The 13,597-nt window shown below is 49.1% G+C and overlaps 1 protein-coding gene across 2 annotated transcripts in view; it reads right to left on the reverse strand.

Moving 5' to 3' along the window:
- Nucleotides 1-13,597, reverse strand: part of cfap92 (cilia and flagella associated protein 92 (putative)) — a 209,436-nt gene that overhangs the window by 22,243 nt on the left and 173,596 nt on the right. Inside the window, exon 16 of one of the 2 annotated variants that reach the window (XM_086001721.1) lies at nucleotides 3,103-3,305. In XM_086001721.1, the coding sequence (XP_085857847.1) occupies nucleotides 3,103-3,305 (203 nt within the window). Of the gene's footprint in view, nucleotides 1-3,102; nucleotides 3,306-13,597 lie in introns of those variants that run through there. The other variant, XM_086001722.1, reaches the window with a different exon arrangement.

A 13,597-nucleotide genomic window follows, 5' to 3' on the forward strand; every position in this document is an offset into this window, starting at 1 on the left:
ATATGGGGAGAAAGCAGGGACAGGGTACTGAATTTGGATGATCAGCCATGATCTCATTAAATGGTGGAGCAGGCTCAAGGGGCCGAATGGCCTACTCCCGCTCCAATCTTCTATGTTACAAGAATGGATTAGGAAAAAAGGGAGGCTTTTGGCAGATACAATACAGAAAGTGCAGGGGGGTACTTAAAAAAGAAATTAGGAGAGCGAAGAGGGGGCATGAAAAAACACCAGCGGGCAAAATAAAGGAAAATCCCAAGGTGTTTTATAAGTATATTAAGGGCAAGAGGATGACCAGGGAAAGAGTAGGGCCCGTTAGGGACCAAAGTGGTAATCTGTGTGTAGAGCCGGAAGATGTAGGTGAGGTTTTAAATGAATATTTTGCATCTGTGTTCACTATGGAGAAGGATGATGTAGGCATAGAAATCAGGCAGGGGGATTGTGATATACTTGAACAAATTAGCATTGAGAGGGAGGAGGTACTAGTGGTTTTAGCAGGCTTAAAAGTGGATAAATCCCCAGGCCCAGACGAGATGTATCCCAGGCTGCTGTGTGAGGCAAGGGAGGAGATTGCAGGGGCTCTGACACAAATTTTCAGTATCTCTCTGGCCACAGGGGAGGTGCCAGAGGACTGGAGGACAGCTAACGTAGTACCATTATTCAAGAAGGGTAGTAGGGGTAAACCAGGGAATTACAGGCCTAACATCAATGGTAGGGAAATTGTTGGAAAAAATTCTGAGGGACAGAATTAGTCTCCACTTGGAGAGGCAAGGATTAATCAAGGATAGTCAGCATAGCTTTGTCAGGGGGAGATCATGTCTAACCAATTTGATTGAATTTTTCGAGGGGGTGACTAGGTGTGTGGATGAGGGTAGTGCAGTTGATGTAGTCTACATGGACTTCAGTAAGGCTTTTGACAAAGTCCCACATGGGAGACTGGTCAAGAAGGTAAGAGCCCATGGGATCCAGGGCAATTTGGTACATTGGATCCAAAATTGGCTTAGTGGCAGGAGGCAGAGCGTGATGGTCGAAGGTTGTTTTTGTGACTGGAAGCCTGTGTCCAGTGGTGTACCGCAGGGATCAGTGCTGGGTTTGTAGTGTACATTAATGATTTAGATATGAATGTAGGAGGTATGATCAGTGAGTTCGCAGATGACACAAAAATTGGTGGGGTGGTAAATAGCGAGGAGGGAAGCCTCAGGCTACAGGACGATATAGATGGGTTGGTTAGATGGGCAGAACAGTGGCAAATGGAATTTAACCCTGAAAAGTGTGAGGTGATGCATTTTGGGAGGACTAACAAGGCAAGGGAATACACAATGAATGGTAGGACCCTAGGAAGGACAGAGGATCAGAGGGACCTTGGTGTGCATGTACATAGATCCCTGAAGGCAGCAGGACAGGTAGATAAGGTGGTTAAGAAGGCATATGGGATACTTATATTCTATGCCTCGGCTAATGAAGGCAAGAGCAGGGAGGTTATGATGGAGCTGTACAAAACGCTAATTAGGCCACAGCTGGAATACTGTGTGCAGTTCTGGTCGCCACACTATAGGAAGGATGTGATTGCATTAGAGAGTGTGCAGAGGAGATTCACCAGGATGTTACCTGGGCTGGAGCGCTTCAGCTATGAAGAGAGACTGGACAGGCTGGGGTTGTTTTCCTTAGAGCAGAGAAGGCTGAGGGGAGACCTGATTGAGGTGTACAAAATTATGAGGGGCATAGATAGGGTAGATAGAAAGGAACTTTTCCCCTTAGTAGAGGGGTCAATAACCAGGGGGCATAGTTTCAAGGTAAGGGGCAGGAGGTTTAGAGGGGATTTGAGGATAAACTTTTGCACCCAGAGGGTGGTTGGAATCTGGAACTCACTGCCTGAAAGGGTGGTAGAGGCAGGAACCCTCACAACATTCAAGAAGCATCTAGATGAGCACTTGAAATGCCATAGCATATAAGGCTACGGACCAAATGCTGGAAAATGGGAATAGAATAGACAGGGTTTGATTGCCGGTGCGGACACGATGGGCCGAAGGGCCTCTTTCTGTGCTGTATAACTATGACTCAAAGGCAAGAGTGTTGTCACTGAGCCAAGACTGACATCTTCATCGATCATGGGTGCTATCTTATCCTGTTTTTTATACCTGTGTCTACAATTCCTACAATAGCACACCTGGTAACAGCTGTCATGTATTTCTACAATCTGCTGATAATTAGGTTTGTCTTTCCACCAGGAACCACTCTACCAATTTAGAATTATCTGACTGCTTTGCTCATTGTGATATAAAATAAAATGATCTGAGTTTGAGAAAAAGCAAGCTCTTTTTACCCCAACTGAAACTTGTTTTGAGATTGGTTTGTTAAAAAAACACAAATTATCTTTCCTCAATTAAGTTGCCTTCGTGTGAGAACAGGCCCAATTAATTAGAGGTTGAGGCAGAGATCATTGTATCCTTTTAGGGAAAAATTGGATAAATATTCGAAGCAGAAGACAGCACGGCTACAGGGAGAGAGCAGGGCGATGTGATTAGTATTAGATCGATCTAGCAAACACCCGGCCCAGACACAATGGCCCGAATGGCCTTTTGTGTTGTAACCTTTTACAATTCCATGTAAATTTTCTCAGAGGTCAATTTCAGATACTGGAGCTTGTGTGTATGCATTGCTAAAGCCACACAGATACTTATGAACTGCATTTTTAGCAGTTTTCATTTCACAGATAAATTATCTTCTCTGCTTGTTGTCAATTAATGATTCAATTATTACTTTACAGAGGGGTGGGAGTTGTTCCTTTTGTGGAAAGAGCTTGAACAAAATTATAGTTTTTGGTTTGAAATACATTACATCGTCATTGCACCATGTTTAGTAAAGCATTGGGGACAAATGTAAGCTGAATATTTTTCCAGAGTTGACCATCTCTAAGTTGTAAATGTCAGGATTTTGTTCCGCATGGACTATGTAATGACTCAAAAAGAAATCAAAAATTTATGTAACAAAAACTGAAAGTGCTGGAAACACACATCAAATCAGTGAGAGAACAGACAAGTTAGCATTTTGGGTGCAGATCCGTCAAAAATTTGTGTTCTTTATAATAAACTGTAAGTGCAGTACCTTTTGAAAAGTGATGTGCTGCTTGAGAGAGGCTCCCATGGGCTTGTCTAGCTGTGTGCTGGCTTCTAGCCCAGTTGTCTGTAACTCAGAATCTATGGCACATCTGCAACATGTAATCCTGGTTTTGTTTGCTATAACCTTCGAGCGCCAATGCTCATGACCTTTGTAAATGGTTTCAAGTTGTTCAGCTCTTAAAGTATCACCTGAAATGCAAAATTTAGTGCAGTTTTAGGTTTATAAAAAATATCACTGCTATTATATACAAAAATGTCAGACAGGAAAGACCAGCTGGTCCATCTAGGCTGTCCCATAGATGCCTTACGCAACACAATTAGACTCTTCCCTACCCACTAGGATCAATGTAGTCTCTTGGGAGGAGCATAAAACCAGATAAACTATATTTTTCACACTTAGTGGAATGGGAGATGTTTAAATTTGGATTAGGAAGCAATCATAAACTGTGCAGTAAAATAAAACAAAGAACCAGACAATCCAGTGAAGCAAACTGTGTGTAGATACTCGAATGCTCAAGTCTGATTGTATTTAATGGATTACTCTTCAGAGAGCTACAGTACCATCTGGCATGAGAACACTCCATATGGAGAATTGATTAGGATTTTGGTGCATTCAAAAAACTTACAGAAATACTTATTCTTTTATGGCATTCTTCAGTTATAATTTTCATTCTTTCTTCTTGCTCTTATTAAACAAAAATTCATTAAATGATTTACGTTGGCATGGTTACATTATACTGCAAAAGCTATTTAATATTAAAAAGCATATTTTTGAATGTTTTCAATGTTAGATTACTTGAGGTTCCAGTGAATTTAAAATAGAGGCAAAGTGATTTTTCTGTAAATTACTGCATTTTTTTAATGCCAAATGCAACATTTTATGCTCTCGGGGTGTGATATTTCTTTAAATTTGTTTTATACCTGAATCTAGTATTGACATCAAGAATTTTATGACTTGATAAATGCCAAGTATGTAAGAATTCGCAATAATTTACAGTTCTGAAGATTAATTTTTTTGATTAAAGAATCCCTGGGCGTTGTGCTTTTAAATTTCCAGGGGTAAAAATGTCTGTCACCACATGGCTGAAGACAAAGGACAATGCTTTGTTTACAAAGCAAATGAATGCTATTAGCATTTGTTTGTATATCGAGTGGATACATCTAAACTGCAGAAGAGACTTTTGGATCTTGAATGGGAACCGTTTAAGAACTGAATGGGCTTAAATCACCTAGCATTCTGGACAATAGAGCAGTTGTATTTCCCTTTTGTTTCAGCCCAGGGAGCTCCGGAAGACACATTAACCCAGTCCAACCACTCTGAGTTAGCCAATCACAGCTTTCTCTTGTGTATTGGAACCTTTGGGTGGGAATTTTGCACACAGCCCTGGCAGGGCAGAACAGCAGGAGCTCACCAGGTATATAAGATAGCTGCTGAGAAGCTATCACGCTCTTTTTGCTTTGCTGGACCACAGGTGAGCAGGGTGTTCTGACTCCTCAACAAGACAACCTAGCAGGAGTTTGGGGTGGTGATTTAAGGGAATTGCTAAGATTGTTTAAATAACATTGTAGCCATTGTATCCCTTGTTTTTGCCGTCTGTACCCCCTTGTTATACACTTTTACTGCATTTACTGTGTTCGTGTGGTATTGTTTATCATTTGATTGTAGTTTATTTAGGTAATAAAACTTGATTTTTCTCTCATCCAAACCACTTGTCCGTTTTAATATCATTAATTATAAGTTCCTCCACTCAGAACTGAAGGAGGGGTAGCGATTCGAAACCGCTGTTTGTAAATTGGTTTAGAGTGCAGCAGCAAAAGGCTGCTGACCAGGTGAATTACCGTAAACTAGGTAAAAGGTTGGAATTGGTCAGAGCTCAGAGGCAAAGGCTGCTGGCTAGGTAAATTACCATATAACCAGTTAAAAGAAGCCCCCCCCTTACAAATGGCGAGCCAGGTAGGAGTGGAGGGAGTTTTTGATTTAATAAGTGGTCTGGATCTGGAGAAAGTACCAGCTCTTGTTTCTCTCGTTTTCAGTATGTGGGTAGCCCTGCGAATTTTAGCGGCAATGTGTAGGCTGACCTATCAGGGTATAGGTGGCTGGTTTAGGAAGGGTGAGATGAGCGTGCAGGAGGAGGTTAAAGAGGCCAAGAATCGGGAGTCCCAGCTTTTAAAATGCCAGGCGGAGGTAGAACGCCTCAGAGAGGTGTATGAGGCCAGAGCTAGTGGAATGAGGGTGCGGGAAGAGAATGCACGCCTCACACTAGAGGTCACGAAATGCCAGGCATTTATAGAGCGCCTTGTGCAGGAAGTCACAGAGGCAAGGGACTGTGAGATGAGGCTACGGGAGGAAATCGCACACCTCACCCAAGAAGCTAGCGAGGGGAAAAGCCATGCAAGGAACGAGATAGAATTCCTAAAGTACCAAATTATAGAAGTAAAGAGGAGCGAGATGAGACTGCGGGAAGAGAATGCCTCCCTCACCTCAGAAGTAACAGAGCAGGAGGAGAAGGTTAGGGAGGTAAAGGCAGCTTATAAGCTGGCCTGCACCCTAAGGTTTGAGGAAGCAGATCATGGCCCCTGTAGGGCAGAGATAGAAAGCCTTAACATGGCTTTAAATGCATCAAAGGGGATGATTTGTCTGATCAGCCCGAAGGCAGGTCAGCTGGACTTTACTGGCAGCCCAAGTAGAACCATCCCACAGGCAGCACCCAGAACGGTGCTGGATTGGGAATTAGAGACCCCAAGACTGCAGCCCACAGCTCCGAGTCTTGAGGAGCTCTGGCAGCGAGGAGGGGTGGACAATGGGGTGGTAGGAGAACACCAGCAGGTCCCGCTAGGCAGGCGGGGACCAGGACCAGTGTACCCCCTCCAACAACGGAGGTACAGTCCACCCGTGAGGAGTGAGCCTGAGAATAGGAATCCTCAGCCCACAGCAAGTTCGAGTTCACAGGCAAGCACTGTGGCTTGTGTGGGGGGAGGAGCCATTCATGTTCAGAGTAAGCTGTTTAAGCCAGGGAACAGGGAAGGAGAGTTCTGGGACCCCTGTAGAGCAGGTCCAGTAGCAGAAATCCGGGACAAGGGAGGCACACGGGATAGTTTTGGCCCCAGATGAAAGGCAGGTCCAAAATTCCCCATTTAAAGCCACCTGGGTGAGGGAACATGAGTTTGCTGTCCATGCAAGTTCAAGTTCACAGCCTACAAAGTGGCTTGCTTCCAGGGACAGGTTGTCCTGCCCACAAATTGGGACACTTCCCCACCCCAGTGGGACCTAAATTTTGGCAAAAGCTTAAATTCGAACCAAAGTTTAAATTTGAGCAAGTTAGGTGGCTCAGAAACAAAGAAACAGCAGCCTGGGATTAGAAATCAGCAGGCTGCTGCCCATTCATTCACTGAAACTGCCTGCGCATGCGCAGTCACTGGTCTGGGGACAGGAATCCCCCAGTCTTCTGAACAGCAGATTCACGCAGGTGCAGTGGCCTGTTTAAAGGGACCAGCTTCTCAGCCAGCTTCTAGAGTGGTCCCCCCCATGATGTGGGACCCTGGGGGGGGCAGGGATAGCAATCCCTCTTGCAGGAGACATAGGGAGGGAGTTGACACCAGGTTTTAAACATGGGGAGGAAAATTTCCAGCCACCAGCAGCGGGTGGTGAGAGTATACCTGCCCCCAGCACAGGAGTGGGCAGGGAAGAGCAGACAAACCCAGAGAGAGATTTGCACCGGCAGGCTGCCAGGTACATTATACAGTGCGGGCTATTTGGACATGGGGGAGAAGGTTCCCAGCCAGCTGGGGCTGTGACCCAAGCTCAGGGTCCGCCAGCCAAAGTTTCCCCCATAGAGACACCCCTCAGAAGGTCTCAGCGGGTGCCCCAGCCTAAGGAAGCATGGTCACCCACTTTACAGTGGAGTAGGGCGGTCTCCCGAGCCAGGGAGAAGCCAGAGAACAGAGGCCCCCACTCAACAGCCATAAGCTGCGAGGGACCAGAGACAGGAGGCAGTCCAGCTTCGCTGCAGCCAGTAGCAATCTGCGACAGTGCCAGAGATTAGTCTGGCCGTCCGGAGACGGGCGGCATTTGTATTATAGCTATGTGTGTGAATATAGCGTGCTTTTAAGGTGTATTTTAAGTTTAGTTTCATATAACTAGTCTTAAGTTTAAGTTTAAAGAGTTTAAGTTTACATGTGTGCCAAATGTTTGTATTTTGGTCTGAGGTCTAGGGACCCGACCATGTGTCCACCTAAGGCAGCAGGTCAGTGAGACCTGGCTGCATGTCCTTTTAAGTTTTTGCAGGAGATTGGAAAATGAAGCAGCCATGTTCGCCCAGCCCGAGCTGGGCATCGAATGAAGATACGGATATGGAATGTTGGGGATCACCTCGCCACTGGATGAATCCAGAGGGAAACCCCGCAGCGATCTTCGGGAAAAACCGGACAGAGTCCGGAGGAACTGGCCTACTCCTCCTACGGGGTGGAGATGGCCCCAGCTGGGTGGGGCACGGCCCCCAACCCAGCACTATCCTGACCGAAGTTCACTGGCGGGAGACCTCGCTGGGAGGAGTCATGATGGGGAAGCGCGGGCGCCTTGTCAGATAGGGACGCGTTCCCCGGGGGTGGGTGGTGATGGCCCGGGAAAGATTGCATAGAGGAGGGGGAGACCCAAGAGTCGCGTGGGTGCGGTCGGGGGAGGGAGGAACTCACCCGGGGACCCACGGGCAAAGAGGGTAAGTGTGGCTGGGAAGGATGAGTGGGTGGCCGGATCTGGGATCCAAGTTTGGGGCCAGGGAGTGCTGCCACACAGGCACCCATCATTTTCTGCAGCCAGTCGAGGGAAGACGGGAGGGGGAGGGACTGGGAGTCGTGATCCCATACTCCCCGGTCTCGGTCTGTGCCAAGGTAATTTTATACATGAGGGGTACCCCGCCTCCACAAAAGGACAAGGGAACGGCTCGGGGCTGGCGGAGCAGGCTGGTCTGTAAATCCATTCTGCCTGTTTTAAAGTTTAAGACGATCAAAGGGGGGTGGAAGGAATATTTACTGCCCGGGTGGGAGGAGCAACACCCACTTGAATTTTGCGACCCATCATTGGCACATGATGGTCGGGGTTTATTTAAGCATGTTGTTTCAAATGTTTAATGATTTTTTGTATTTTGTTTCATAGTTCCAAGTCGAGCAGAGACGTTGGACCCTCTCCGTGCTTGGGATCATTTTGATTACATTGTGTAATTAAGATTGCAACATTTTGTAATAAGTTATGATGTAAAAGGTGTTGGTAAATTTGGATTACATTGTATAATTTTACAAGCGTGTAGGGGTATGAGACCCCTTATTGAAAACTGAAGTATCTGTAAGATGCCTACCGTATCATGGTTTTTTTTCTTGAATTTAAGGGGAATAGACGGGATGGGGATCAGTGGCAGATAGCTATTAGGTAAACACAGGGGATGGTTGTTTGTGAGGGGTCAGAAATTATTGCTCATTTCTTCAAGAGGATACTGCAAGCAAGCTGGAAGTATCCAAGGGCGGACTGTAAGAATTCGCAATAATTTACAGTTCTGAAGATTAATTTTTTTGATTAAAGAATCCCTGGGCGTTGTGCTTTTAAATTTCCAGGGATAAAAATGGCTGTCACCACATGGCCGAAGACAAAGGACAATGCTTTGTTTACAAAGCAATTGAATGCTATTAGCATTTGTTTGTATATCGAGTGGATACATCTAAACTGCAGAAGAGACTTTTGGATCTTGAATGGGAACCGTTTAAGAACTGAATGGGCTTAAATCACCTAGCATTCTGGACAATAGAGCAGTTGTATTTCCCTTTTGTTTCAGCCCAGGGAGCTCCGGAAGACACATTAACCCAGTCCAACCACTCTGAGTTAGCCAATCACAGCTTTCTCTTGTGTATTGGAACCTTTGGGTGGGAATTTTGCACACAGCCCTGGCAGGGCAGAACAGCAGGAGCTCACCAGGTATATAAGATAGCTGCTGAGAAGCTATCACGCTCTTTTTGCTTCGCTGGACCACAGGTGAGCAGGGTGTTCTGACTCCTCAACAAGACAACCTAGCAGGAGTTTGGGGTGGTGATTTAAGGGAATTGCTAAGATTGTTTAAATAACATAGCCATTGTATCCCTCGTTTTTGCCAATTGTACCCCCTTGTTATACACTTTTACTGCATTTACTGTGTTCGTGTGGTATAGTTTATCATTTGATTGTAGTTTATTTAGGTAATAAAACTTGATTTTTCTCTCATCCAAACCACTTGTCCGTTTTAATATCATTAATTATAAGTTCCTCCACTCAGAACTGAAGGAGGGGTAGCGATTCAAAACCGCTGTTTGTAAATTGGTTTAGAGTGCAGCAGCAAAAGGCTGCTGACCAGGTGAATTACCGTAAACCAGGTAAAAGGTTGGAATTGGTCAGAGCTCAGAGGCAAAGGCTGCTGGCTAGGTAAATTACCATATAACCAGTTAAAAGAAGCCCCCCCCTTTACAAGTATACATTCTTTTAATGATTTTTCAAAGTCGCCATTGCTTTCACTACCGTAACATGGAGAATTTTAGTCAAATTTGACCAATAATTCATAATAGTTGGTTAATAAAATGTAGTCCAATGAGAGCAAGTTAGGTGGGTTTTTTTCTCTTTCTCCTGCCCATTTTCACCCTCCCCTTTCAAGGGTGTTGACTCTTTGCTGTTGTATACTGCCATGGACACAAGGGCCTAGAAATTCATTGTAGCCACTTTTGGGGCAGTAAAGTCGGGCGGCCGCTAAAGTTTGCGCCCGCCGCCAAATCGAGGCCACTTCTCCGATATTGATTAGCTTCGCCCTAAGAGTTTGCTCGAGCGCTAAAACTGGCGCTGCATGCCTCTCTTTAGGCGCTAAGCCGGAGGTGCTGAGCGAGAGCGCCGAGGCCGGGCGCAGCGCAGGTGCGGCCATCTCGTGATTGACAGCAGACACCCTGGCGCCGGCCAGCTCTTAAGGGGGAAGGGTCGACTTGGTCTGCTGCCACGCCCTGGATAGTGGAGCCCTCCAGCTAGGCCTGAACACTGCTGCTGGACCCAAATAGCGCCTGAAGCCATGCAGAAGGCCCGTGAACGAGCGCAGCGCTTCTCAGAGCGTGATCTGAGTGTGCTGGTTGGTGGTGTGGAGAAGAGGCGCCATCTTTTGTACCCGGACAATGGCAGGAAGGCGCCGGTCCGCGTCTACCGGAGAGCCTGGAGGCATGTCGCCAGCAAGGTGTCAGCCAACAGCGAGGTCCCCAGGACCGGTGTCCAATGCCGCAAAAAGTTTAATGACCTCACTCGGATTGTCAGGGTGAGTACCCTTTCCAGTGTCCTCCTCATCCTTGCATGTGCACCTCACATTATGGGCAAAGGGACCTGAAAGCCCTAATGGCCAGCCCTCATCCAGCAGCTATGGGACAGGCATGAACATCAATTGCACATTCTGCACTTAACACACTGGCCAAGCTATTCCACCATGGGAGGCAGTGCACACAAGATCAGGGCGACACACTGGCCAGGCTATTCCACCATGGGAGGCAGTGCACACAAGATCAGGGCTACACACTGTACTTAGAGGCCGTCCTTTCTCTTGCAGGCCAAGCTGGCCAATAATAGGAAGAGCCGGACTGCGACCGGGGGAGGCCGACCCCAGATCCAGCTGCTCACCGAGCTGCAACATCGCGTGGAGCGCATCATGGGTGGCCGGGTGATTGGCCCCGTTGCATGTGGAGATGCCGACCCTGTTCTGGGCACCAATGGTAAGGACATCAACATTTGGACCTCTCTCGTCCCACTTGCGCATCAGATCTACATCCTTTGCCACTGTCCGACCAATGCGCTGAATGCCACCACTCATGTATCCCTCGCTGACGCCCTCTCCTCACTCTAAAGCTACTCTTGTGCCTTCCTGCTTTCAGATGGTGAGGAGGAGGTCCCTGAACTTGCCAGTGACAGCCCCTCAGAAGAGGAGGAGGAGGAGCAAGAGGAAGGCGGCCCATCAGAGGAACCCTCATCCGCGGCAACCCATGCGAATGTAGGGGACACATCTTCCCTGGAAGGGAGCGTGGCGGAAGTGTCGGAGGGGAGGGGAGCACATGGGACCTGCGGCCTGCAGAAACGCGGGAGGGGGGTGGAAGCTCAGCGGCCTTCTCCCCAGAGGGGGGAAGGGTCGGAGGGGAGTCCAATTGCTGGGCCCAGCGGCGTCCAGCAACGCAGGAAGGGTCGGCCAGCTCGGCGGCCTTCTCCCCAGAGGGAGAGTCCGGCCTCCAGTCCGGAGATGGTCTTCGCCGAGGAGATGGAACGCCTCGAGGACTTGTCCGCGGACTCGGAGCGCCGGCACACGGAGCTCATGGGGGTAGTGGCACGGTTGCCTGAGGCCATCGAGTCCCTCTCTCGGAGTGTCACCGACGTCGGGGCCTCACAGGCCATCAGTTTGGCGGAATTCGGGGCAGAGCAGGCAGCGAGTCGGGCGGCATTCGGGGCAGCTCAGGCAGCGAGTGGGCAGCTGATCAGTGGTGCCGTGCAGTCACTGGGTGCTCTGATGAGGTCACTGAACAGGTCAACACGGGCACTCACTGCTGCCACACTCGCTGTGTCAGCCAGGCATCACCAGGGCACCCGGCGCGCTGCAGCAGCACAGCGGTCTGTCCCTCGGCAGATTGGTGCGCATGCTGCAGTGCTGGCCCGGGCGAGTGCCAGTGTCTCAGGCGACCAGCGAGCGCCTGCCATCCGCCAGCTTGCCCCCATTCCTCCAGCCACCACTGCTACTCCCCCAGTGGAGCTGCCAGGAGCTGCTGCAGCGACTGATGCTGGCCAGCCACAGCTGCAGCATTCAACAGCCACCCGCTCGACGGCCAGACCTCGACTAGGCCGACCCCCAAGGGCATCTGCCGTCACGACATGTGCCCCTCTGGAGCCTGCCCCCAGCCTTGCAGCAGCCAATGGCCTTACTTTGAGGAGGAGCAGCAGGGCGGGCAGGGGCCAAAGATGGCCAAGGCATCGCCCTAGCGGGCCAAAAAGTCAAATGTGTGGCCAGTTGTGTTTGTTTCTTGAGGCCGAGAATTGGATGTTTGTTTTTTGAGGCCGAGAATTGGATGTTTGTTTTTTGAAGGCCGAGGATGTGATGTTTGTTTTTTACGAAGGCCGAGGATGACGGCCATTTTAGTTGCACTGTTTTGGTAATCCTCTCCAGGTTGTGGGAGCGAGTAATGTGTTTGAGTGTTTTTTGGGGGTTTCGTCTGTTTTTGGTTTTCATGTGGGAAGGGCCCTGAGTTTGTACAATAAAGCATTTTATTTATTAACATTGTCCATGTTTGATCTTTGAAGTGTTTGTTGCCTTAACCGGCTGAGGGCTTGCGGAGCGGCTGCAATCATGTTCTTTCATTGGCACAAGCCATTCCCTGACAGGGGGCCTAGAAGTGACGTTCAATAAGCCGCCGACGGGCGGCCCTTGGACCTTCTGCCTCCCTCCTGGGCTGGTACTCCTCGTCCTCCTCCTCCTGCTCCTCCTCCTGAGGTGGGGGTCCAACGTGAGGTGGCAGTGCCTGAGTCCTGCGGATAGCCAGGGTTGTGCAGCATGCAGCAAACGACGACGAATTGGGAGACTCGCTCCTGCGAATACTGGAGGGCTCCCCGGAGCGATCAAGACAGCGGAACCGTTGCTTGAGGACGCCGATTGTTTGTTCTATGATGTTCCTAGTCGCTTGATGGCTCTCGTTGTATGCCTCTTCAGCAGGGGTCGTGGGCGCGCGGAGCGGGGTCATGAGCCAGGTACACAAAGGATAGCCTTTGTCTCCGATAAGCCATCCTCTTGGGTGAGGCTGTGCCTGGAACATGTCAGCCACAGTTGTCTGTCGCAGGATAAAGGCATCGTGGCTGCTGCCTGGAAAGCGGGCATTGACAGCTAGGATGCGCTGCCTGTGGTCACACACCAGCTGTACGTTGAAGGAATGGTAGCCCTTCCGGTTGCGGTAATCCTCGGCATGCTCCAGAGGTGCCCGCAAAGCCACATGCGTGCAGTCAATGGCGCCCTGCACCATGGGGAAGCCTGTTATTCTTGCAAATCCCACTGCACGCTGCTGCTGCTTGTCCAGGGTCATGGGGAAGGAGATGAATTGATGTCTCCTTCTGAAAAGGGCTTCGGTCACCTGGCGGGTGCAGCAATGCACGGCGAACTGGGAGATGTTAGCGATGTCCCCAGCAGCGGATTGGAAGGAGCCGGTGGCATAGAAGTTGAGAGCCACCGTCACCTTCACTGCCACCGACAGAGACGTCCTGCGCATCAGCTGTGGCTGCAGATCTCTGTGAAGCAGCTGGCAGATGTCTGCAACCACCTCCCTTCTGAATCGCAGCCTCCTAACACACATCGCGGCAGACATGGTCAGATAGGAGGACTGCTGGCGGTATACCCTGGGTGGGTAAGGCCTCAGTTGGCGACGCCTGTTGCCCCCTCTGCGTCTAGCCAGGGCTGCCACTCTCTCACGGC

Source organism: Somniosus microcephalus, chromosome 11, assembly GCF_052327205.1.
Source record: "Somniosus microcephalus isolate GS21.2 chromosome 11, FLI_Smic_1.0, whole genome shotgun sequence".
Classification (NCBI taxonomy): Eukaryota; Metazoa; Chordata; class Chondrichthyes; order Squaliformes; family Somniosidae; genus Somniosus; species Somniosus microcephalus.